The sequence below is a fragment of the Idiotropiscis lumnitzeri genome, chromosome 14 (genome assembly GCF_059441095.1).
Source record: "Idiotropiscis lumnitzeri isolate Australia: NSW breed Sydney's pygmy pipehorse chromosome 14, RoL_Ilum_1.0, whole genome shotgun sequence".
NCBI classification, from domain to species: Eukaryota; Metazoa; Chordata; class Actinopteri; order Syngnathiformes; family Syngnathidae; genus Idiotropiscis; species Idiotropiscis lumnitzeri.
In genome coordinates this window covers 17,986,867-18,012,573 of record NC_142404.1, presented here as the reverse complement: position 1 = coordinate 18,012,573, position 25,707 = coordinate 17,986,867, and the positions used below count along the sequence as shown (strand labels likewise).

General features: G+C 42.8%; 1 protein-coding gene across 5 annotated transcripts in view; it reads left to right on the top strand.

The window, feature by feature from the left end:
• myo1b (myosin IB) overlaps positions 1–25,182 on the top strand; it is a 40,704-nt gene extending 15,522 nt beyond the window's left edge. The window contains exons 5-32 of one of the 5 annotated variants that reach the window (XM_088314843.1): positions 935–1,039; positions 2,291–2,337; positions 3,397–3,460; positions 5,226–5,324; positions 6,566–6,669; positions 7,156–7,303; positions 7,840–7,958; positions 8,332–8,418; positions 8,985–9,050; positions 11,604–11,708; positions 12,498–12,560; positions 12,711–12,911; positions 13,555–13,781; positions 14,461–14,661; positions 15,958–16,051; positions 16,963–17,112; positions 17,194–17,262; positions 17,349–17,435; positions 17,682–17,768; positions 18,763–18,849; positions 19,959–20,045; positions 21,500–21,574; positions 21,657–21,791; positions 22,158–22,264; positions 22,365–22,497; positions 22,727–22,879; positions 23,278–23,411; positions 23,615–25,182. In XM_088314843.1, coding sequence (XP_088170969.1) covers positions 935–1,039; positions 2,291–2,337; positions 3,397–3,460; positions 5,226–5,324; positions 6,566–6,669; positions 7,156–7,303; positions 7,840–7,958; positions 8,332–8,418; positions 8,985–9,050; positions 11,604–11,708; positions 12,498–12,560; positions 12,711–12,911; positions 13,555–13,781; positions 14,461–14,661; positions 15,958–16,051; positions 16,963–17,112; positions 17,194–17,262; positions 17,349–17,435; positions 17,682–17,768; positions 18,763–18,849; positions 19,959–20,045; positions 21,500–21,574; positions 21,657–21,791; positions 22,158–22,264; positions 22,365–22,497; positions 22,727–22,879; positions 23,278–23,411; positions 23,615–23,747 — 3,167 coding nt within the window. In that variant the 3' untranslated portion in view covers positions 23,748–25,182. The remainder of the gene's footprint in view (positions 1–934; positions 1,040–2,290; positions 2,338–3,396; positions 3,461–5,225; positions 5,325–6,565; positions 6,670–7,155; positions 7,304–7,839; positions 7,959–8,331; positions 8,419–8,984; positions 9,051–11,603; positions 11,709–12,497; positions 12,561–12,710; positions 12,912–13,554; positions 13,782–14,460; positions 14,662–15,957; positions 16,052–16,962; positions 17,113–17,193; positions 17,263–17,348; positions 17,436–17,681; positions 17,769–18,762; positions 18,850–19,958; positions 20,046–21,499; positions 21,575–21,656; positions 21,792–22,157; positions 22,265–22,364; positions 22,498–22,726; positions 22,880–23,277; positions 23,412–23,614) is intronic. The other 4 variants (XM_088314844.1, XM_088314845.1, XM_088314846.1 and 1 more) reach the window with 4 other exon arrangements.
• The last annotated feature ends 525 nt before the right edge of the window (positions 25,183–25,707 follow it).

The window sequence follows — 25,707 nt, the reverse complement described above, 5'->3', positions numbered from 1 at the left end:
CTGTGCGGGAGGCCGCTTGTAGATAAAATCAACATTGCAAGGCAACTCCATGGTGGTGATGTTTATTTTTATTTTTGGAAGAATGACATGTTAGTACATGAATTGCAAAAAGACCTCGGTGAGTTGGTATCTAAAATGTAGATGCCATGTGAAAAAAAAAAAAAAAAGGCAGACAAAGTACACTTATTTTCTTTCATTGAAGTGAAAAGCACACAAATAAAAATGAACAATTCTAAAAGACACTATAAAAAATATTTATTTAGGTGCTCTCGTTATTAAGAAAAAAAAAGCCTCCTCTCAAGATGCTAGCCAGCTAAATGTAGGCGATAAATGTGGATTTCAGTAATCTCGTCCCCGAAGCTTTGTCGTGGAACAAGGCCATCAAAAACAGGCCTGCCCCATAAATATGGGTCACCGACGCCGATGTCGTGCACGGGCTTTTCTCATGCTTCTCCAGCACGTAAATATTATTAGACAATGACAACACGAAAAAGAAATGTATCGCTCGGGAGCAACGCCTGGGAAAGTTGCTGTTGCGAACCGACAACACAAAGCAAAGTAATCGCTGCGGCATTTATCGCCCCCCCCCCCCCCCCACGTGCCGGTTCTGAAAAGCTCGTCAACTCGTTCGCGGCAACGCACGATGCGACTGGAGCTAGTTTGGTTTCTTTTTTTAAACATCGCAGCATCTGGCGTCTCATTGGAGCCCGTTTTCATGATGGCATGATGCAATAATAGTCCTATAAGTAGAAAGTGTGTATCGTGGCTTTCTTCTGCCTAATTGATCCACTCCCATCCCTGATGGGTGCCAGAGGGGATGAGGTAAAGGGGATTTTTTTTTTTTTTTTTTTTTTAGGTGGGAGATTGAAGGATAAGTCACGTCTGGCGACAGAGTTGGCTTGATATTCATCTGTGTGTGTGTGTGTGTTTTCAGAGGCCAGTAAGCTGGTGATGTCATATGTGGCGGCGGTGTGTGGGAAGGGCCAGGAGGTGAATAAGGTCAAGGAACAGCTACTGCAGTCCAATCCTGTGCTGGAAGGTGAGCGAAGTGACCGACGAGCTCGGTCATGGACTGTCTGTGTCAAATCAAGTGGAGCTCAAAAGAGTGCGTCCAAGATAAACTCTTTCGAGTTGTTTTTCCTTTTCGTGCTTAATCCGTAACATGTGCAATGGATTTTAAATTGTGATGAAGGATATTTACAATGTTATTGACAGCATCTACTGTGCGGCGGGCTAGAAACAAAAACATGAGTGCCATACCCGCTAATGCCGTTACATCCGGAAATTTGAATGGAAATGTTTTCTTTATCAATTATACTTCCAAAACACAAACTTTTGCTGAATACAGGTCAATATTATGAATCACTGACCGCCATCTTGACATGTGCAAAGGTGGTTTGTCTGCTTAGAGCCAGAAACGCGTCACGTGTCTAACCAACAATCGCATCAATGCTACGCGTGTATCTGAAATGCGTCTGGTCGTGGAGCTGGAACGCGGATGTGTGTATTTTCCGTGAGGGGGCGGGGCAGGAAATGCCCATGAAGGATGAAGCTCTATGCCCGTGTTTCTGTCGCCGCACATCTGCAAGAGTTTAGCCGCTGCTTAAAATGCTTCACGTGGAGAGGGGGAGTGCAGTGCAATGCATCTGTGTGTCTGGGCCTCTCGTGTCGTTTCTTTACTTTCAACTCAATGCTAATGTCTTGCTAACATGTATTTGTGTTTGCTCGCTATCTTTCTGCGACATTCTGTCTTTCTTGCCGTCTGGCCGCTGTCGCATTCCAAGCTGAAGTTTCAGTCCGTCCCGGGGACCGAACGGTTCGAACCTGCAGCCCGGCCGGATGGCTGTTTTTGGGGTGGGGGTTGACAAATTTTCGAAAAAAGGACTTACCGCCAAAAAAGGGTCAAGTGCTCAGCTCTGCGACCGCTCATCAGATTTGACGCAAATGATGCCACATTGCGACTCAAACACAAAAGAATCTCATCATTGTCTGATTGTTTTCTTTTTACGTAAAGACAAATATTGACGTAGTGAAACCTGACGTTGGCGTGACAACGAGGTCCAGCTCTATCAAAGCCTGGAAAATCCAAGTGCTTTACATAATCCATACAGAATTAGCGGGGCCTCATCTGTACAAATGGCCGCGATTTATACTGATTGACATCGAGCAGGTCCAAGGATCTGCGTAAAGTATCATCAAAATGATTTTGTCTGAATTTCTTTCAGTTTTTATGTCTTTTGACATGCAGTATTTTTATTTTATTCCGCTCAACTACTTTCCACTTTTTCAGCCTTCGGAAATGCCAAGACGGTGAGGAATGACAACTCATCCCGATTTGTGAGTGTCCTTACAAGTCCTTCCAACACATTTCCTCAATAACCAAATGAAAAAACTGAAGTAATATCTCAGTTTAGATTGTTGACTGACTTACTAAAGTGTACCTGTCTTGCAAACGAGTACTTTTTTTATTTTTAGAGAGGTATTTGTGTAATAATATACTTTGATCGCTTAATGTCGTCATTTAGATACATGAAATGGATAAGTTTGTCGAGTGTCCATGTCCACCAAATGTCTTGATCTGACTTAAAAAAGAATTAATTTGCACTCGTGTTTACTTTATACTCATCTCAAGACTGCTTTTGACGGAAAAGGACAACAATTGTGAGGAACATTGTGTCATTAGTAAGCGGTCTCCATGGTGACAACTTGGCATTGGTCTCATTTCCCACATAGTGTGTTTTTGGAAAAACACACTCCCCTGTGCTTGTCACGAGCAGAAGACCTGGAACAGTTTTGATATTTTCAAGTGACACACGTGAGATGGCGTTTAAAACGTCCACTTTTAATTCCCCCCCCAAAGTCATCATGCAATATTCAATATCTAATCTCCATAGTAGCGATGAAATCATGCCAGTGCGTCGACTTAGACCAGAGTTGGAGTCATGCAGGAGTATTATAAAGGATTACGGCCCTGATCTGTTTATATTTAGGCAACCTTGGCATAAACCTTCAGACAAGGTCGCGATGACAACCCACCGGATATCAGGTCATCAGACACGCATGGATGGTCATGAAACCAAATTTTTTACGTTTTACTCCGCTTAGTCGGCTTATGGCGATTAATATTATTTTTTTTTGGGGGGGGGGGCTCACCAGCTAAACTTGGAGACTTCTGACCACACAAGATTGTCTTCGTAACTTCTGAGTTTTAAACGGGGGTGGACCAAGGAGACCTGGAATAGAGTCTTTGTTCTTATTTACGACCGAGCATTTGACTCAAGTTGGAGGTCTTAAGTGCAACTGAAAAGCCAAGATGGCGCCGTCTTTGCCTTTAACTGAGACACGTGCATGGATCTGACTCTGTCATATTTGTAACTGCCGATCTGTGACCGACAGGGAAAGTACATGGACATCGAGTTTGACTTCAAAGGAGACCCTCTCGGTGGAGTCATCAGCAACTGTAAGTAACCCGCCTTCGTTCTGGAGCGTTGCAAAGAAAACATTCTTAACGCACAGGCCATCTGACGAATAAAGATGTCAGCAGTTCATTGGAACTGCTGTGCATTCTTTCATGAAAACTGTCCAGACGTTGCACAGACAAAACTGCCCCTAAACTGAAGCCAATCTCATTGCCAGACTGAACAAGCCCCGAACCCACTCTGCGACTCCCGCCCCTTATTCAGTTCTTGTCTCTATTTTGCTTTTATCTCGCCTCTGTTCACATTGTTTTGTCTGCGCCGGATTCTCCGCCAGAGGTCACGGAAAACAGCGAAGAGGTGCTTATGTTTGCGGCACAAGTGACTCTCTGTTTATTGGCCCGAGTTAATTCCCGCACAAGAAAGCAAGTGTGAGGAAGAGCCACAGACATGTGACTTCTTCAGACAGAGCCGGCTGACCTTTTGACCGGATTTTCTTGTCGAGGCAATGTATCGGGTCCCCTCTAGTTTGGTGTCGTCTCTTTTTCTTGCCATCACTCAGAATATTTTTTATGGACGCAGTGGAAGGACAATTTCGCTGGATGCGGAGCGCTTCACACTACGTCTATTATTGCTGCGCTTGAGCTCTGTGATTCACGGGCCGTGGGTGCCGCAGATGCACATTCAGCCCGATGCCCCCGGGTCAGTGAACGGCTCTCGACTTGGCCGCACTGCCCGCGTTGCACCTGTCCTCGCAGTGCCCACCGACGGGATGAGTCACTTTAGGTACTCTGCATCACAAGCGGCCATTTTGACTTCTAAAATGATGGCCACTATCAATAATAGGCCTCAATTTTCAGGCCCCTTGAAATATGTTGACGAGATTAAAATTTCAACAAATGTAATCACGAAGCACTACTTGTGTAAAAGTGAAGCGTGAGTCAATTGCTCATTCCCGGATTTCACGCTCCTGGCACAACCAGTCGACCCAAGCGTTTTCTTTTATGGTAAAAATGAATGAGTAAACGTTAAAACGTCGTCGAGACGTTTAAGGCAGGCCAGAGCGCGGCCTAGCCTGAACATCCAATTGCAACAACTTGTGTCTGCGATACCGAGTTCATTGAGCGACGTGTTGACATTCGCTGAATTTCTACTTGTACTGCCCGACACCAACTCTTCTGTGCCTGCCCGCGACACCAGCTGAGTCACCCCCCAAAAAAAAGCATGTTTGTATCCTCAGAGAAAGATCCCATTAGTGTCAGGAAAGTGACTAAAAATGACTTGAAGCTCATACATTCGGATTATGTCGAACCAGAAAAAGGGAACGCTGTCATCCTGCACTGCAGCTGCCCGCGTCTGTGGCTCGTCTTTAATTAAATCAAGCTCACTCTAATGCGATGAGCAGATGACCGGCTCCTTTTTAATCATGGACTGTTCACACGTAACTGGGAAGTGTGCTTCCAATGCTGATGCCTGACATCTTTATGTGCTTTCTTTACACGGAGACTGCGATGGGAGCACATCAACTGGGAAATGATTACAAACATTGCCTTGGTTGCCATAGCAACGAGACGACTTGGTTTGTAATTGGGAAGCTGTGCAGTGCCGTTGCTCCACACCCTTCCTAAGATCCAAATGATTTTAGTGTTCAGCCAAAAAAAAATTTAAAATTTAGAAAATAAATAAAATAAAATAAAAAAACTTATTTTTTTTTAATTATTCTTGTTGTTTTTCTCTTTGTTTATAGCCTAATAAGCATTGTTAGATTGCGTTTTTCCCTCCACTCTTTTTTTCTCTCTATTTTTTTAGATCTGCTGGAGAAGTCCCGTGTGGTGAAACAGCCGCGAGGAGAGAGGAATTTCCACATCTTTTATCAGCTCCTGTCTGGAGCTTCTGACGACACGCTTAGTATGTTTTACGCTCGCTGCACATTCAATTTAATTTCTTATACACACGTGAGGAGCCCCAAATGAATGGCACAAATATGCACCACAATAATCTGGGAATAATTCATTCTCAGGTAGCCAGATGTTATTTTCTGAGTAAACTCGTGTCTGTAATGTCAATTTATGCTTTTCATTATTTCAATTTGCGGCGATATATGCGTGCCCTCGTTATTAGGTTTTGAATTCCTTTCATTCTTTTTTTTTTTTGTGGACATAAGTCAATTTCGATTGACCAAGATGTGGCGTGAGCCATATAACGCAGCTGGACAAACACACCGACGGACGCATTCATGCCACCATCTTCCTGCTTAACAAACACCGCAAGAACAAAGGGCAGCTGTGAAACCTGTTCCTTGTATTTGCTTTTGCGAGGATAAAGGCATTGTTTTTATGTCCCGCACAGGATAAGAACATAATGGCTGTTGACTGCGGAGCGCGCACACGCACTTGAGAGAACACAGCCATGAATGAAATCCGCGACTTCCCACTAGGCACATCAAATTACTTCCGTTACGCAATTTGGGGGTTTTAAGATGGCATTTTTTTTTCTTCTTTCTGAATAATGTTCAGTTTTATATCTTGAGATGGTCGAGTTATTTCATCAAGGATGCTGTGGATTTTCTTTCTAGAGCCCCTCGGCTTTTTTTTTTTTTGACACTCAACCTTGACTGCATGAATAAATGTGTCACTGAGTGCTGCTCTTCAAATTTCTTCAGTGCAATTGCAGTCGGGTTCATTAGATATGTCACGTTTTTTTTTTCTTGTCATATCAATAGGCTGGGTATCGAATCAAATTTCCATTCGATTCGCTTTGATTTTTGTTTCAATCGAGGATTTCTACATTAATCACGTTCGTTTTATTTAAATTGACCAAATCAAATCCATAAATGCATCTGCCTTTGTGCATGTTGGCGCCGACTTCACTGCTTCCGCTATTTTGTTTAAATTCGCTAATTTCTCATAATGATAGGAAAAGTATGCATAAATGGTTTTCGGAATTTTTTATTTATTTTTTTTAATCCAGCCCTCTCTTTGGTCAATATTTTACTACCACTTAAGGCTCCTCTGTTATTCATCTCAGTTGTATTAATTGGACATGCCAAATATGACATCTTACTAATATTGCAAGTTGTCAATAATCGATAGGAATGTGTAGAGCCCAACGTGAGCCGTCATTCCCGTCGCTGATTTTGTGTTTAACAGAGAAACTGAAGCTGGACCGGGACTTCAGCAAGTACAACTACTTGAGCCTCGATTCGGCCGTGGTAAACGGGCTTGATGACGCCACCAGCTTCAGGACGGTCAAAGTGAGTACCGCAATCGTGTTTCGTTGTCATTCAGCCGGCACTGAAACGTTTGTCTGAGCTTTAAAGAAAGAAGTGAGGGATATGCTGGTGTGATTTCTCCTTATCGTCTTGAAATAACAGACTGACCGTAAAGATTGCGAAAAGCCTGCAGCGGTGCCGTAAAACTTGTGAACATTGAACTGAACCGCATCCTGGAAATGAGCTAAAGCTTAACATTGCGATTCACTCTGAGGACACTCATTCGGCCGTTTGAGCACGATTCAATGTCATTATTATGCAAAGGTCCGGTAGTTTTGTTTAGTGTCATTGTTGGGAGCGGGTGGTCAAATTGTCACACATTTATGTTCATGATCAAAATTTGGTCACATCAAAGCATTTGATTTCAGGCATGTGTTGCGACCGTCCGCAGACAGCATCAGCGCGGAATTATAGCTCGCCTTCTGTTCCGTTCGGAGTGGTGGACTCATTTGATTTCCCCCTGCCCAGAATGCAATGCAGATTGTGGGCTTCATGGAGGACGAGGTGCAGTCGGTGCTGGAGCTGGTGGCAGCCGTCCTGAAGCTCGGCAACATCGAGTTCAAGCCAGAGTCGCGGTGTAACGGCACGGACGAGAGCCGCGTCAAAGATAAAAACGGTACAAGTTAACAGCATGTGGACATGGCAAGCTGCTATTTCCGCCGTTTGATCATCTGCAATCATTTGCGCACACAACCAAATGACCTGCTGTTAAGCCACTGCCCCCTATTGGCGCTATAAAAATGTTGCATTATTTCTGGGCGCTAAATATGTTACCGTCACCATCACAGCTGGTTTCCTCTTATATTGCTTTCACATATTTTTGCCTCTGGCAGAAGATAATCCATTTTACATTTATGGCAATAAAAAAGTTTTTGTCCCAGTGAGCTGTATTTATAATAAAAAAAAAAATAAAAATTGCGCGGTAACAATTTCTTTTTAAACTCGCACCTACCCCACTCGCATGGACAATACAAAGAAGAAAACAAGCTTTTGGATGAATTCTGACTGTGATAATTTTTGTCAACAGTTTTTGTCCTCTGGACCATCAAAGTCAGCAATTTTTTATTTTTTTATTTATTTTTTTATTTATTTTTTTTAATGAATAACTGACAATGTCTTTTTGTAATAATACCACATTTTGTTTCTTTGCAGATTTAAAAGAGATGTGCGAACTGCTGGGCATCGAGCAGTCGGTGCTGGAAAGGGCGTTCAGCTACCGTACGGTCGAGGCCAAATTGGAGAAGGTGTCGACCACCTTGAACGTGGCCCAGGTGAGAGCGAAGGTTCTGCATCGGAAGCGCAAGACGTGTCCCACTTTGTCTTGGACACGCGAGCGCTCGTCCGCGTTTCACGAGCTGCCACCTCGCATCCACGTCAGTGTGACATGGAAAGCTTTCAATTATAGATGAGGAGTATTCCTCTTGGGGATTCGTTTGTGGGTCAAATTGGAGAGGTCAGCGGGTTCACTGAAATTACTTGTGTACGGAATATGGATTCTGCTCTATTCAAATAAAAATGTATACGTTTCCAACGTTGCTGCTCACCGTTGGCCTGAGATGCTACCCAATTATATTTTCATAATGAGTGTATTTATATTCTTTTGAATTCCGCTAACATATTGAATCTTCTTTTTTTTTTTTGCAGGCCTACTATGCTCGAGATGCCCTTGCCAAAAATCTTTACAGCCGTCTGTTCAGCTGGCTTGTCTCTAGGATCAATGAAAGCATAAAAGTAAGACGTGCCCATAATATGATGTGTGATTTTATATTGTCGCTGTCAGGGGGAAACATCGTGTTTCTGAATGTGGTTAATTTTGCTTTTTTTTTTTTTTTCTCAAATTGATATGATTGGTCAGTCCACACGTTTTTTTTTTTTGTTTGCATTTATAAGCAATTTAAGGTTTAAAAAAATAGCTTGAGACCAAATCTGTGAACCCTCTTGAACACAGTGTTGTGAAACTCCGCCTCTTCCCTCACTCTGCGGGATCCATGTGACGTTATAGCCCCTCAAAATTGAAATTCTGGATTATTCATAGTTTACATTTTTTGTTTTGTTTTAATTGTTGGGTTAGATACTTCATAGTAAGCTTTTTTTTTTTATGGATCTGTGTCATACTTTGGTGCCAAAGGAACTAGTCAGTCAAGAAGGTTAGTGTGTGCAGATATATTTAATTATTAATTGAATATGAAGAGTACGATTCTTCCCAGACAGCAACGATATATTCAATTCTGCATCAGGCTGGTCTCACAGCACTTGCCCTCTAAAATTCTGATCTTGACCAAATTTTGCGCCCGCAGGCACAAGCTAAAACCCGCCACAAGGTCATGGGTGTGCTGGACATCTACGGCTTTGAGATATTTGAGGTAGGAAACCCGAAACCTTTCTGTCTGTCTTCCCGTCTGTGTCTCATGAGGACAGAATCTGACCACGCATCCATTTTATCAGCTTTAAAAGGATTTTTGCTATTTGTGTGACTGCGTGAGTGGCGACATACCTGTGAGGAGCTTATCTGCACAACTGTGGGCTGATAAAAGCATATTCATATTGGATTAGTTCAGCTTTGCTGCTCTCAGGAGTAAAATCCGCTTTTGCCGCACGTCAGAGCGCAGTAAAACAAACTGACCTTGACGACACTGATCAGAACTACGTTCTCATGTATACATGCTCATGTAAAAAAAAAAAATTCCGGATTCGGAGGTCGTACGACACTTCAAGGTAATGAAAAGTGCACAGTGGCAGAATTTCTTGTCACGCAGCACAAGAAGTCTGCACACTGTTATCGCTGTTTTTACTAGTTTTCATTTGATTAGCGCTATTTTTTTTTCACACAAATATTGACGGTCATGACATTTTCAGGTCACAAGCCGCAAAGAGAAATATTAAAATAATTAGACTTTCCTGGTTTATCGTAGGCCAGTGATAGACTACCACACATTCTGATTTGCGCACAAATTCTTATAAACACCATATGAGGGTACGTTGAACCTTAAAAATAATTTTAAGATATTTCTGGGATTACAATTAGAATACACAGACCAAATGTCTGTCATATTTATGTATTTACACATTTTTCCAGTATTTTTTTTTTATTATTTAACTATTTAATTGCAGTACTACAAATGGGAAGCTCCCTCTAGTGGTATACAAAAGAATTACTGAATTCATTGCTTTAACTGCACGACGTTACGATCGCTCAAACGTTTCGTGTCTCGTGACAGTGTCAAAATTAATTGACAAATCAATTATTAAACTACTCGTCTGATTTCTTTAGTCCTTCATAGAAAAATATCTTTTTTGTTGAATCAAAATATCTGCTTTGCTTTGGAAAACACTGATTGAACAAATAACGGTTGCAGAGTCCAATATCATTATTTTTCTATCACTAAGCAAAACCAAATACACAACAATTTGTTCAGAATTAGCAGTCAGGGGATACAATTCAAATTTTATCCGATTAACTGTTTTTTCAAATGGTTATTTAGCAAATATATGTGTGTGAGGTCTTTCTTAATAAATGTTGGAACGAATATTCTTTGCCTTGTTGCACGAATACCCCCTCCTCCCCCTCATCCCATCCATTAAGTTTGTCTTTGCCATTCCATTGCTCATTCACGTCACTCACTCTCAAGCCGTTGCTCTCCTCTCGCCTGTTGTCTCGTGTCTTGGTCACCAGAAGGCAGTAAGTAACACCAGCCTGCTGTTTGCTGTGCTTGACGCATGCTCTCATCCTCCTAATTCTGACGCTCGCTAAAAGACAATTCAGCGGCTCCCGGTGTGCAGCACGGCCACGTGGCTGTCAAGATGCAAAAAAAAAAAATGCAACCTTTGCATCAGCCGACACGTGACATCCACTCTGTAGGCACCCAATCAATATCAAAGGCGTAAAAATTCATCAGGCCCGGAAAAAGTTCATCACGGGTCCATCAAGAGTCTGTTTAATTATTGTGGTTTTTGTTTTATTTGCCATCAGAGTGTTTCTTTTGCCGTGTTGCTGTTTTTTTTTTTGTCTCATGTCTTTGAAGGGGGGTCTGAAAAGACCACTTCAATTTCATCTTAATGTGTATTTTCACACATTTATGAAAGCTACAAGAGGCAAATACTGGCATACGTGTTCTAAATAACTTTGATTTGCTTCCAAATGAGTTTGTCGTGACAAAAATGTTGCTATTTGGACATTTCCCATTTCAGCCTTGTGCCTGCTGCCACTTGCCTTGCTTTGCTGATGAATGTGCGAGTGAGTTTTTAGCAGTGAAGGTGACTGCGGTTTCTCGGTGAAGTTTTTTTTTTTTTTTAAATGGAAAGCAAATGACCTTTTTTGTTTTTTTTTTCTTTGTGTTCGCCTTTTCCTTGTCATTGAGAAATCTTGCGGTGACCTTCACTCGATGAGTTGTTCCACTAAACGCGCTTCTAGCGAATAATGTCTAACCCTCCGAGCAGCACATTTAGGCCATCTGCCAGCAAGTGTGACGCTCCCCTCACGAGCTCGTAATTGACAACAGTTATAATTGCCTGTAAATGTTTAACGGGCACAGTTGGGTGGCGGGGGCCCAACTGCTTCCACGAGGATGTTTAATGTTAGTTGGAGTTCACGGTTGAGGATTCACTAACAGGCGGGAGTCAAATTTAGAATCGGCTAACATTAGACGAGAAATGGCATGTTCATGCTTTTTTTTTTTGGTGCAACTTAACAGATGTTTTACTTTTCTGTTTAGTCTTTTGCTCTTCAAATACAAGCTTTGCTAATCGGGTTATTGTAAAGATTCATCTAACATCTAAGCAATTTTATATGGATGACGACATTTTAGTGAAGCAGTAAATAATTGAAAAAAAAACAAAAATGGAATCAGAATCTTCAAAACGACAGAAATCAAGTATTGGACGAGTAAAAAAGCCTTTTTCTCTCCCTGCTCTTCCAGGACAACAGCTTTGAGCAGTTCATTATCAACTATTGCAACGAGAAGCTGCAGCAGATCTTCATCGAGCTGACCCTGCGTGAGGAGCAGGAGGAGTACATCCGAGAGGCAAGTTTGGATATAGAAATGTAATCTACCTAGTCTTCATTTGTGAGGAGGGGGTGTTGGGAGGGTTGTGCAATAGTCACTTTATCGCGTTCACGCTCGACGTGCCCGTGCTAAGGTGGCTTTAGCCGTCTCGGCTGCATTTCGTTATTTCGATCTTTCTTTTTTCCGTCTCCTCAAGTGGACGGCGAGAAATGAAGGTGATCTCTTAATCCTGCAAGCGTCAACGATCCCCTCGATGATTTGCTTGTTTTCAAAGCTCAGTGTGTGCGAGTGCTGACCTTTCAACTCGTTCCCTGCAAACACTGCTCTGGCCCCTTTCCAGTGTGCAGCATGGGAAAATACCACAAGGCCTGCGGACAGGAGCGAGGCGCGCCAATCGGAAATGGCGCCGATGGCCCATCGGTATAAGCCACGCCTTCTTTTTCACCCGGCCCCACTCCAAAAATCTGTCACATTGCTTCCATCAACCAAAGCTGATGTGTTCCCAGCCCTTTAATGGCGGCGATTTAAAAGGCCCACATGGCAGGCTTTTATTTTGGTCAAACTTTTTTTCAAAGCCAGCGGTACAAGTTGCTTGATGACGTCCCCTCAGTCAAAAAAAAAAAACAGCAGCGCTACAATCCCCCTCACCCCCCCCCCTTTTTTTTTTAAATGCGGACCTCAGATGTAATGGAAACAAAGTGCAGAGAGGTTACTCTGAGGAATGTTCCTTTTTTTGTGGCTGCAATCAAAATGTGTACTCAATTGTCAAGCTATTGTAGCTTTGACCTTAATTTCCTTTTGTTGCAGGGCATCGAGTGGACCAACATTGAATATTTCAACAATGCCGTTATCTGTGACCTCATTGAGAACGTAAGTCACATTCCCACCGGTGGGAGGGAAAAAAACAATCAACTAAATCTCGTCTGCCGCTGCAATGAAACGGAGTGGCTGAACTTTTATTGAGTCTTGTGAAGACGTCATGATGTGAAAAGCCCCCTTTGGATGTCTTCACACCACCAGAACCAAAACGGCATCATGGCCATGTTGGATGAGGAGTGCCTGCGTCCCGGGACGGTGACGGACGAGACCTTCCTCGACAAGCTGAACACCGTGTGTGCCGAGCATCAGCACTTTGAGAGCCGTCTTAGCAAGAATTCCAAATTCCTCAACGACCACAGCCTGCCGCACAGCTGCTTCCGCATTCAGCACTACGCCGGCAAGGTACCGCATGGCATCGTATGGAAAGCTACAGGGGACACTTTTCTAAAATCAAGAAAGAATATAACTTTTGTCTGTTCAACTATTGGTGAAAAAAAACTAATAAATAAATAAAAAAACTCTCAAATTGTTTGAACTATTTCAAGAAATGCCCCAAAAACTCTATTTATTTATTTTTTTAGCAAAAAGATTACAGAGTCCAACTTACCTGTAAAAAAATAAAACTTCAGGAAAAATAATCCAACTTGACTTTTGACTAAAAAAAAAAATTATAATTTGATTCTTGGAACAAATGAAAACTAAAAGTCCTTGAAAAACTTCTCACAACAAGACCATTTTTGGAAAAATAAAACTGTTAACTTAAGTCAGTGCTTTATCCAAACAATTTAGCTGTCATGCGAAGCTTAATGCAAATTAACAATTAATATTGAAAAAAACTAAACAAGAAGAGTAATTCAAGAGGCCTTACATGTGTAAGTCGTAAGTGGAGAGAAATTCCCAAAAAAATGACAAACTCAATTTAGAAAGAGAATCATTTGTGCTTTTATCGTCCACATGCACCAAGCAATCAAAAAACACAAAATGGTTCACAGCTATTTTCTATAATGGCCGACTAATGATTATTGTTTTTCTCCCTCGTGACAAGGTGCTGTACTGCGTTGAAGGCTTTGTGGACAAGAACAATGACCTCCTCTATCGGGACTTGTCCCAAGCCATGTTCAAGGCCAACCACAGTCTGATTAAACAGCTGTTCCCTGAGGGCAACCCGGCCAAAGTCAACCTCAAGAGACCGCCCACGGCGGGCTTCCAGTTCAAAGCATCAGTGGGCACTCTAATGAAGAATCTGCAAACCAAGAACCCCAACTACATCCGGTAGTGTGCGTGTGTGTGTGTGCGCCATTATTTTGAGCAGTAATAATTCATTAGGAAGCACAGTTATTCATTATGTCCAAGAAAACATCTTTACTGTAAAGTAGTATTCAGTGCAAAATGAAACTTCTAAAACATTTGCAGGAATACATGATGAAAGCACGACGTTAAGTTTTTTATGAATGGCTAACTGACTAAAAATATGCTATAAAAGTGCAATCACAAAGTCCAGGTGACGTATGGTAATCGCTTTTGCTGCACTAGCTCCTCATCATGATGCTCCTCATCTCCAAGTTTGACTATTTTCTTCTCTGGACATGACTCACATCAGTCCACTGAGTGACTTTAGGCTTTTTCGTTACACGCGGTTATTTAGGCATCTTAATGAAGCCTTAAAGGGGAAGTCCACTCCAAAAAATGTCTCAAAGGAATATGTTCCATGCAGCCCCATGAGTCGAAACAGGACAATCCGAATAATACCGTGTTTGGGAATTATGAGTTAAGCGGTAAAATCCAATTATCACACAGTTGCCCAGGTCTCAGTCAATGACCAATCATTTATTTATTCCTAGCAATGAAAATTCATTAGTCGTGCAGCCCTGGTGCTTGCGCTTTGGCATCGCAGTAACAATATGCCATTCTTAATTAAATTTGTTTGTGCATCCTCTCATATTTTCACCAGCTGCATCAAACCCAATGACAAGAAGGCAGCGCACATCTTCACAGAATCGCTGGTTTGCCACCAAGTGCGCTACTTGGGCCTGATGGAGAACGTCCGCGTGCGAAGAGCTGGCTACGCCTTCCGGCAGGCGTACGAACCCTGCCTGGAGCGCTACAAAATGCTCTGCAAACGGACCTGGCCGCATTGGAGAGGGCCTGCTAGGTAATGGTCATGTTAATTCACTGGCAGCAGGTGTGGGCGTGGGGGGGGGGGGGGCAGAGGGGGACATTACTGGGACCTTTGCCAGAACCCCTCTGAGGCTTTCAGTGAAAATGTGCAGCCGTGGACTTTAAATATTGAGTGAGCTTCCAGCTACTCCCAGTGGAGAGAGTGACTGTGTGAGCAGTGCTAATGGGCTGCAGTTGGAGTGGTCAGCTCCCAGGTGGGATTTTGTGCAGCTGTGAGACGACGAATCTGGTTAGGTTCTTCTAATGGTGCATAATGTTTCCTGCAAATAAATGGCTTTCGAATGGCATGCACATTATTTCCAAGCTCATTTGGAATCATTTTTATCTCTTTCTGAATCTCGGTGATTGGCAAAATATGGTGGCACTCTGGCTCCCTCTTGTGGCGCATGGAAGTAGAGCCTGATCGATTAATCGGATTAACTCATTCACTGCCAGCCAAATTAAAAAAAAAAAGAAATTGACGTCTATAGCCGTCATTGGCAGTGAATGAGTTAATAGATTTATTTATTGATCCGGCGCAATTAATCTAGGATTGGAATTTCATTATGCAGAATATCATGATTAGCATTGTCCTAAAAAAAAAATGTAATAAAAATAATCCATCCAGGCTTTAAATGAAAGAATCACTTCCGATTTACAGCTCAGTTGTATTAAATTTGGTCCATTTACATTCATTGAATATTTATTTGATTTTCAATTATTTAGCTCTTTAATTTGTATTTACTATATAGTGTGTGTATACTATATGAACGCATCATATCTTCTTTCTTTACAAAGGCTGATGTACTTTGTGAACTCAAACGTATTATATTTCTAAAAGCAGAATATTCGATCAATCTCTTGTATTAGACGTCATAATATAGAAATGTTGAAAGTATTGTTGCTTGTCAGTGTTTATACTCCAAATGGAGAATGTTTCCTGGCCTCTGCTGGTTTTCCAGCTCAGCTTTATCTCCCATTTTCTCAGGCCCGAAATGCGCATATTTCATCGTGCCTCACTCGGCGCACCGCTCTCGCATAAGAACATACATTATGCCGCATATTCCACAAACGCAACGTTGGCCTTGTGCGCCACGGCATGCGGAGGACATTTCGTCCTTATCACTCATTGCCTTCCATTAAGTATCAATCAGACTCTCGTGTTTTGGCCCACTTTGTTGCTTGCTAAATCCCGTTCCCATCTTGGCACACACTCACAATTTCCTCAACTGGAATATATTCATTCATCTTTGATGAGGAATGATGTTTTTAAACATTTTTCCCCCTACAGGGAGGGAGTAGAAGTCCTCATGGCAGATCTTCAGGTTCCCACTGAAGAATTCTCCTACGGCCGCTCGAAAATCTTCATCAGGAATCCCCGAACGGTAAACGCCGCAGCACAAGCGCGACGCGCGTGTTTGTTTTGCCGTACGTGCCTGAATGTCAAGTGGTTGTTTTGGCACAATGTTTGTGAACGTGACCCCACCCCCTCCTACTTAATGTTTTGCCTTGAACCAAACACATGCTTCCATTTAGCCCTCCCGTCTTCCATGGGAAATGCGCATCTTGAGTCGGCTCTTTAACTACTCAAGGATGCACAATTTAGTGCCTTTTCTTGAGTTTTTTTTTTTTTTTTTTTCCACTAGCCAAAAATATTTGGGGGGGGGGGGGGAGGGGTATGGGGAAGTGTCATTTAGTATCAACCACTTAAGCAGTCTCGAGTTTTACAAAATGGAATAGAAATGGCCTTAATCCTCTTCAAGTTAGATCATAAAAAGTCTGAGGTGAACGGCAAAGGAAAGGTTGGGAAATGGCTGCTAACGTTGGTTATTCTTTGCCCAAGGCTGCACTCATGGTTTCTGATTATTGTTGTTTAGATTTAAAAAAAGAAACATGGATGTAAACATAATCTCCTTGCCTGAGTGCTGGTTAAAACTGTGATATCAAGAGCTCGCATCATATGCCTTCTTGTGAAAAAGACATTTAATGTATTCGTATTGCGGCTGAAGATAAGTTATCCTTTTTTTTTTGGCTGTGGGCCAAGCAGCAAAGCGTCAGTCCGTTCCCTTCAGAAGGTAGCGCCTGGACTTTGTTCTTCATATCACTGAATCAATATTTGCTCAGAGATAAACATTGCTTTCTGCATCATGAAGATGGTAAAAGACGAATGAATGTCAACACCCCCAAAGTCGCTGGAAAGTGAAAGGAACGTCAAAATCGGTCTTTGGGCGTCATTTTCAATGATGTCTCCTCTATTGGTCCAACCCGCCATCTCTTTGTCTCGTTTTCCTCGCAGCTGTTCTTCTTGGAGGAAAGGCGGCGGCAGTGCCTGCACGACCTGGCCACGCTCATTCAGAAAATCTACCGCGGCTGGAAGTGCCGCACTCATTTCTTGTTGCTGAAAAAGAGTCAGATTGTGGTGGCGGCGTGGTACCGGCGCTACGCGGTGAGAAATCATCTGGCGGCACTTGCCGAGTTGAGCTTTGATCGTTTGAGTTCTCACGTCATGTCCTTTTGCACCCGACAGCAACAAAAGAAATACCAGAGGATCAAGAGCGCCACCACCGTGGTGCAGTCGTACACTCGGGGATGGCAGGTGGGCCAGCAGGTTTTTGGGTTTTTTCCATTGTTGTTTTAGAATGAAAAGGTGCAATAAAATGTTGTTGTTGTTTTTTTTTAAAGGCTCGCAAACTTTTGAGGGAACTGAAACATCAGAAGAGGTGTGAAGAGGCGGCGACCACAATCGCAGCGTACTGGCACGGCACTCAGGTACTGATGATGCCGCGTTGGATGTGCGAAAGCGGAAGGCCTTTTTCCTCTTCCTATGCAATTCCATTCAAATGTTGTTTTTTTTTGGTTTCTCGACTGTATGCATTGGACACGGCTGCTTCTGCCAGTCTCACAACGGCCGATTTGCTTTTTCTTTCTATTTTTTGGGGGGTATTTTGTTTCCTTGATTCTCTTCCTTTTCTCACACTCTCTTCTTTCTTACCTAACGGCCCCTCGACCCTTCAGGCTCGAATGGAGCTGCGACGTCTAAAACAAGAAGTGCGGAATAAACATGCTGTGACAGTAATTTGGGCATACTGGCAGGGAACAAAGGTATTTCCACCCGTACGTAGTGTGTAGCTGTCTCGGCTGTCTTGTCATCCCTGTTCACTAAAATGCCATGACATGAAGTAACGGACCTGAAGGCTGGTCTTATTAACACTCACTCGGGTCATTCTGTTTTCCAGCGACCTTTAGTGTGTCGTGTTTTCTGTGTCAAAGTGTGAGATTGCTCGAAATGTTCGATCGTTGCCTTGTCATGCAGGGAAAGCGCATGTTCCGATACGCTTCCGGCTAAAGCGATGGTGGTGTAAATGCCGCTGGTTTGAAGAAAAAAAAGAAACTGTGTGATAGTCTTTGCAGTTCTAGTCCAGGGATGGGCAACTTAAATGCGGTCACAAAAATCATCTCATTTAAAAAAAAATAATTAGATTATTGAGGTGCTATGTCTGTCCCAGAAATCATTCCACGTCCGACAAAAAAAATTAGGCCTGCTCTCGTAGTATAAGACTGAGTGAAAGTGCAACTAAGACTCGTGCCGGTTGGCGATATCACGTCGTAAAATGACAGTATTTGCAGTTTGGCATCTTTTTTTGTATTTCTTTGTCAAGATTTTTTTTAGATTTTAGATTTAGATTTTTCTTCCAGCATTTCACCCACAACGCATATTGACGGTTAATCAGCGTTGACAATATTTTGGGGTTTGTTTAAAAAAATAAATAAATAAAAATGGAATTATCAGGAAGCACGCTGGCCGCCACTTGCCCATCCCAGCTCGAGCTTATCAGCATTTACGTTATCAGTTGTCATATCCGCCATCGTTGCTTTATAATCAATATCGTTTTTCAAGGTTTCCAAAGCACCTGATAAGATCAACTCTGACTTATCATTGTGACTGTTCAAAGAGATTTTGTGAGGTCTTTGCTCTCTGGCCAGATAATTTCATCATCATCATCATCATACCGTATGGTTCCAAAAGTCATGAATTGAAATGTCCTTTTATTGAAATGAACTTCCTCCATGGACGACGACCGCCATTTTCGATCAGGCACGGAGGGAGTTGCGTCATCTGAAGGAAGAGGCGAGGAATAAACGCGCCGTGTCGGTCATTTGGGCCGGCTGGCAGGGCACCAAGGTATTTGGGAAGCCTGTTGCATTGACTTGGAGTGACTTTGTGACTGGCCGCCTCCATCTACATCCCACCGAAAAAAAAAAACCTTCATATCCATCAGTCCACTATGCCTGATTTTTTTTTTTTTTTTTTTTTTTTTATAACTAATCCAACCAAGCCCATATCTCCCCTCGTGATGTTACAGACAGTGGATGTGAAAAGTCTACACACCCCTGTTTAAGTGCCGTATTGTGGGGGCAAAAAAAGAGACCAAAACTTTTTTTTTTTTTCCCACCATGAAGACCGGAGATAGTTGTCACACGTGCTAAACAGCCAGTACTTGCCACAAACTCCTTCAATCTTGCTGTCGGCCTCTTGGCAGGCCTCCCGAAAAAATGGTCTTTTTGTCTTTGTTTATATTGTGACGTGAGTTTAGATTGGTGTCCTATTTTCTCCACTTGGTGACTGTGTGTGTGTTCCAAGATGCAAAGTAAAAATATATTTAATGCCTCGGAAATGCTTTTGCACCCCTGATGCTGTGGAAGCTCGCTGCGGCCAGATGTGAGTGTCAGGAAAAAGACGACGGCACTTCATTTTTTTGTTTTTGGTTGATCTTGAATTTGCGGTGGTAGACTTTTTATATCCACTGGGGGTCATGTTGAGAGTTTTCAGCACAAATATCCTTCCGTCCACTCTGCCCTGCATGCCATCTGCATGGCAACTTTCATTTGATTTATTTTTTTTCGGCATGCTTCATTTCTTGCATCGCTGTGCCATTTGTCGTTTTCCTCCACAGGACCACTTTGGAGGCCGTCAGGTGACAATTTTCTGCCCGAATTTTCACAAAAGCTTGAATATCCCTGCAGAAACTCCTGAAAAAAAAATGTGTTTGACTCTTTAGCGTCATAAAATATTTGTTTCTAAAGGATGGAGCAGTTGTCCTTAGTGCAGTGGGCCGTGCGAGCTTTGCGTGTGCGCGTGTTTGTGTGTGCGTGTGTGTGCCGTGTTTGATGTCTGCTCACCTCAGGCAACGCGGCGTCGCCGCCTTTTTTTTTTTTTTTTTTTCTGCTCATTTCCTCTTGCTTGGTTTTGTTTCCCCCCTTGTTCTGTGTCCTCGCCCATCCCTTGAACAGGCTCGCAGGGAGCTGAGGAGACTGAAGGAAGAGGCCAGGCGTAAGCATGCCGTCGCAGTGATTTGGGCCTGCTGGCAGGGACTAAAGGTACCAAGCAGCCCTCAGGCCAAGCCATCACCGAGCCTGCCAACTACTAACCAGACCCCCCCCCCCCCCTCGCCATGTCTCCTCACGTCTCCTTCGACCTGTCTGTGTCCTCATTCAGGAAGCCAGTCTCTGCCTAGTGCAGACGTCAAACTTTTTCTTTTGGATGGTTTTTTTCCCATAATGCCGTTGTTTCCTTAAACGCAACGTCACAATCTACAGTGGCGCCTTGAAATGCATTTGACCGTATTTTTTTTTCCAGTCAACTTACTTCCCAACAAGCTCACAGTTGACGTTTCCTGTCCATTTAAATCAAATTACCAAATTACGCTGTGGCTTTAAACAACCACGTGTTAGCCTCTCAGTCTGCTAGCATAATGCTAGTGCTAACGCACAAAATGGTGCCATCGAAGGGCTAATGTGTAGCAACTATGTGGCGGCGTTAACACGTCAAGCAACAAAGCACACCAATTGTGAAGCAACACATGTAGCCAGATAATATAACAAAAGGCGGGACCCTTTTATTTATGCAGCACATTTTATAGACAAGGCAACTCAATGTGCGACACAAAATCTTCAATTGGGAGCATTCACATTCTATTTCATTATTTCTGTAAGCTACAAAATTGATTGCAACTGGCAGCAGCGCCTCTTAATGTAGCTGTTTTTTTTGTTTGTTTTGTTTTGGGGTTTTTTTTCTTCCTCCCTGTAATTTTCTCTTCAGTACGTAAATCCCGCTGCACATTCCCGTGCAATCCTTTTGGGACAAGTTGTCTTTCAACATTGCGCCGCGCCACCCATGAAACCACGCAAGAACGGCTTTCTCCGCTCTTCACGGGTCACTGCGCCCCAATCCAAAGAAAAACATTTTCACTTTACCCCGGAGGCTTGTTGCTATGCCGGTCGCATTTGCCTAACGCTTGCAAAATTGTGGGTATTTTTTTTTTTCATTTTTGGTTGGAAATTGCAGCATTTTTAAAAGCACAAATGAGAACCTTTTGGCTCACAGGGTTGAGGCTGTCTTCTGTTGCTGTCTTTCATCCATTCAACTAACCCCGTGTCAAGCGACATCATTTTTGTATTTAAACTGCTTTTTCTCTTCCTCTAGGTGTGTATTCCGTGTTTGTGTGTGTGTGTGTGTGTGAGACATTGTCGTGATTGCCTAAAACTGTCCATGTGGACATTGTCGCGGTGTTAATCTTTCATCATCCTAATTGTTCACCCCGCTCGTCACGATCCACTTTGCACCTGTTCACAACACTTTCCGCTATTAAGGTCGGCATGAAGGTCGTTTGCCATACACGTCATTAACCGTTCCATGTGGGTGATTTTTTTTTGTTTTTAATTTGATGTAATTACAGCAGCTTGGCGTTAATTCCTTCGTTTCCTCCCATCCGTTTCACGTTAAATGAAAAAAGCAGCAGCGGATGATTGTTTTGTTTTTTGTTTGCATTTAGGTCCGCAGGGAATACAGAAAATTCTTCAGGGCAAATGCCGGGAAAAAGATTTATAACTTCACCATCCAGAGAATCGTAAGTCGGGCCTGAATGTGTCATTTGCACTTCCGACGACCTATCAAAGAATTTCAAATACAATGCGTCTGTCTTGTTGTAGATGCAGAAATACTTCCTGGGTCTGAAGAAGACGTTGCCTTCCATGTCACCCGTTGACAAAAACTGGCCTGCCCGGCCTTACCGCTTCCTGGATGCCACAAACGCAGAACTGCGAGCAATCTTCCACCTTTGGCGGGTCGGTCCCAAAAATTCAGCATTTTTTTCCTACGTCACTTTTGCATGAACTCGTGTTGATCCAGTCCTGTAATAGTTGAGACAGCGAGTCACAAGAGTCTCATGTTGGCGAAATGCATGAGTGTCGTCAATGAATGGGCCCATCATTGATGACAGCCTCTCAAATCTTTGCATTCGATACTTTCTTCTTGTTAGTTTCTTTTTTTCTCTATTTTCTTTTTTCTTTTTTTTATTTTCCTTTTTCCTTTTATTTTTTTCCCCTTTTTTTTTTGTTTTTATTTTTTTTCTCATCATCATTACTATCATTCTTATTATAATATGACTTCAGTTGCCATCATTATTATTTTTATTTTTTTTTTGTGCTCAGTGCAAGAAATACCGAAGCAAGTTCACCGAGGAGAAGAAAGCCGTGTATGAAGAGAAGCTGGAGGCAAGTGAGCTTTTCAAGGATAAAAAGTCTCTCTATCCCAGCAGGTATGGAAAATTCTCTCATGCACGTTCCCCTTCGTAAGTCGTAATTCCCCAGTGCAATGCTCAAGTCCTACGTGTTTTTTTTTTTTTTTTTTTATCGCAGTGTTAGCCAGCCTTTCAAAGGTGACTACCTGGAGATCAGCAAGAACCCCAAATATCAGAAGCTCAATAGTTGTGTTGAGGAAAAGGTTCTGCTGGCGGACGTGGTCAACAAGATCAACAGGGCCAACGGCAAAGTAAGAAAAATTCCGCAACAGCTGCCCTCCATTCACACCCAATTTGTGCCGTGGAAAAGTGGAACATTTCTCCCGGAGGCTCTTGTAAATATTTTGCTACATCTTAACATTTTGCATTATTATTTTCGCCCTCCTCCCGACAACAACATTTCCTTTGTCTGCCTGCGCCACAAGGCTGACACGAGCCAAATTCGATTTGCAAGCTGTGTAACTGCGTTGTTGCCTTCAGGGTGCCAGTCGCATACTCCTGCTGACTAAGAAAAATGTGGTGCTGGCCGACCAGAAGACGGGCCAAGTGAAGGCCAGCGTGGCTCTGCCGGACCTCAGCAGCGTTTCCGTCAGCACGCAGAACGACGGCTTTTTTGCGCTCAAGCTCAAAGAGGTGAGGATGACTCGACACGCAATTTTCAAAAGAAAAAAATAAATACAAATTCAAATAATTACAGCCGCTCTTCTGCGTTACCGTGGCAACCCCAGATCACTGTCATCATCCCCGGCGTTGCAAAATCCTTTCACTGTATAGTTAACTCTTACACATTTGTCAGTTTTTGTGCTCTTTCTATAAGTGGCCACAAGATGGCACCAAATCTCTGATTTCATTCATAAGCAGTAATTGGTGCCAAGGACGTACGTGGAAGTCATCGAGTGAGAGATTTAAATCTCGAGGAGCTAAATGTGACTGTACTTAACAAATTCTATTCCCAAAATGAAAAGTCCAGTTTACGTCAAAAAGCGCTTTTGGTTGCACGAAGCCGTTGTGTGACGGTGATTTCGCCGCAGGGCTCGGCCTCGGCCGTCAAAGGAGACTTCTTACTCAGCAGCGAGCACTTGATCGAGACCATCACCAAACTGCACCACATCGGCTCCACGGCCTCCGACGACGGCGAGCGGCTCAACGTCGACATCTCGGATGAGTGAGTCACGTCCGTTTTGTGGTGCAAATACTAAAGCGCAAAGTCAAACTGTCAAACTTTCTGCATTCAGTTATTCCGTATGTTTATTCCTGAACGAATCGGCCAGTTATTCCGCTTTCGGTTTTTCATTCCGCCATCTTTGGACAAGCGTATAATTTTCTGGAAGGTCTTTCCTGACCCGTGCGGTCTTTGTGTCCTCGCAGGTTTCTGGTTCAGTTCAAGCAGGACAAAGTGTGCGTCAAGTTCATCCAGGGAACCCCCAAAAACGGCAACGGCGTGTCCTGCAAGCGCAAAAACAACCGTCTTCTGGAGGTGTCGGTCCCCGCCACTGCATAGGCAAAATCCCCTCGCGGGGTCGTGCCGACGAAGGACTGACGCGAGCACCATCACCCCGCCACATCCCGACCACACTGCACTTATTTGGCTCTTTTTTTCTTCCCTTTTTGTTGAGAGTGACTCAGGCGCCACTTCCGCTGTCACACTTGTGCCATTTTTTTGGCGGCAAAGAAAGCCCGTCATCGGGTTGCGTGCCACAGAAATTTGCTTCCATTGGCGTCGGAAGACGAGAAAAGAATTAGTAATTCGCGAGTGGTGGTGCTCGCTCTGCCTGGATGTGGACAGCGGTAAGATAACCAAGTCCGAGCCCCGACTGGCCTTGACTCGTGCGCTTTTAAACCGCTTCGGTTTAAAAGGCGCGATGACGTGCGGGAGCTGTCGGGTCCACAACTTGAAGTTCTGCACTTGCTTTTATACTTTGGTTCAACCAAAAAAAAAAAAAAAAACCCAAAATAAAAAAAAGGATTGTAAGTTGTATTTTCTGGATACTTTCGAAAAAGAAAAAGCACCGTGCGCTGTTGAATTGTGAGATTACTGTCATTTTTTTTTCTTTTTTACATCCATAATTCCGATGTGCCAATGACTTGTCATGTGTTGGTGTACACGCATAGAAATGCAGAGGCGAGCCCCCCTCGTCGTTATTCGAATTATCATGCCAATGCCAAAAAAAAAAAAAAAAACATTTGGAGATGGGGACCGTAATCGACATGTGGAAGCTGCACACGTGATCAATTCCATTTTAATTTTTTTTTTTCCCTACTATAGCCAGTGTGATCCATGCCAAGCTTTATTTAATCTGCAACAACACAAAAGCGATGATAAACTACCAAGAAACACAAGATGGTACCTCAACGCTCCGCTTTTGAGCTTTTCTGTTTCTCCTGTGCAATATTTTTTTTTTTTGCAGCTAAGCAGTAGTGCGCGGCTTTTCGCTGTGTGGCCTTTGTATGGACTCTCTTCCTGGGTATCCTCGATGCAAAAGTTTGTGAAATTGCAGCTTTTCCTACTATAGCTTGAGCAGGTTTGTTTCTTCTTCTTCTTCTTCTTTTCTACGAATAACCAAAAACGCGTTTGATCAGGTTTCTTTTTTTCCCAGTTTTGGAGGAATATGATATTCAACAGACGGAGTTGTTGAAGTGATTATTAATATTTACTGGTGAGGAATATTGTTTAGCGTGGTTAAGTGGAGTCGTATTTAAAAAGTAGTGTGTACTTTTGAATGTCACCTATATGACGCTGAGACTACTGCTTTTTTTTTTTGCGCCGTTTCAACGCCCCTTTTTGCTCAACTCACATTTTCTTCCCTGGTGTCTTGTGGCTTCAGCTGCTTTTGTGCCTAACATTTGTTTCTTGAGACAGAACACAGAAATGTTCCAATGTAACATATACAAGCAATCTTTTTTTTAAAATTAAATAAAGATCAGTAATAAATGAAGGTTAGCATGGCGACGTTGTTTTCTTTCTGTGCTGTTATTTATGGCACCGCCATTTGTGTCACTTTCTCACTGCACATGAGGGACCGCAAGTTATTGCTGCATGATGGATGGCCTTTATGGGTTATTTGGCAGCATTTGCTCCTGGCACAACTGTTTAAAATGCATTCTCACAGGGTTAGTGAAAAGGCAATCTGAAAAAAAAATAGTTAAATTAATAAAAGTTTTCATAAGTTTTCTAGAAGTTGTATTTTTAGGGGTCCGTATTTATTTTTGTGAGAAATTAATGTTTCCTGTCCTTTTGGAAAATTTTATCATTGTCGAAAGTGGCTACTTAAAAAAAATTCCAGACTTCAATTGGATTTATTATCTTTACAAGTTTTTGTTTTTCCAAGAACTCAATTGCGATTTTCAATAAATTATATTTTCACTACAAAAGACATTTTAAAATCGTCCGATTCCCGAGAGACTGTCTCAGTTTTTATTGATTAGCAGTGTATCAACAAGAAGTTCTGCTGTTCCGGAAA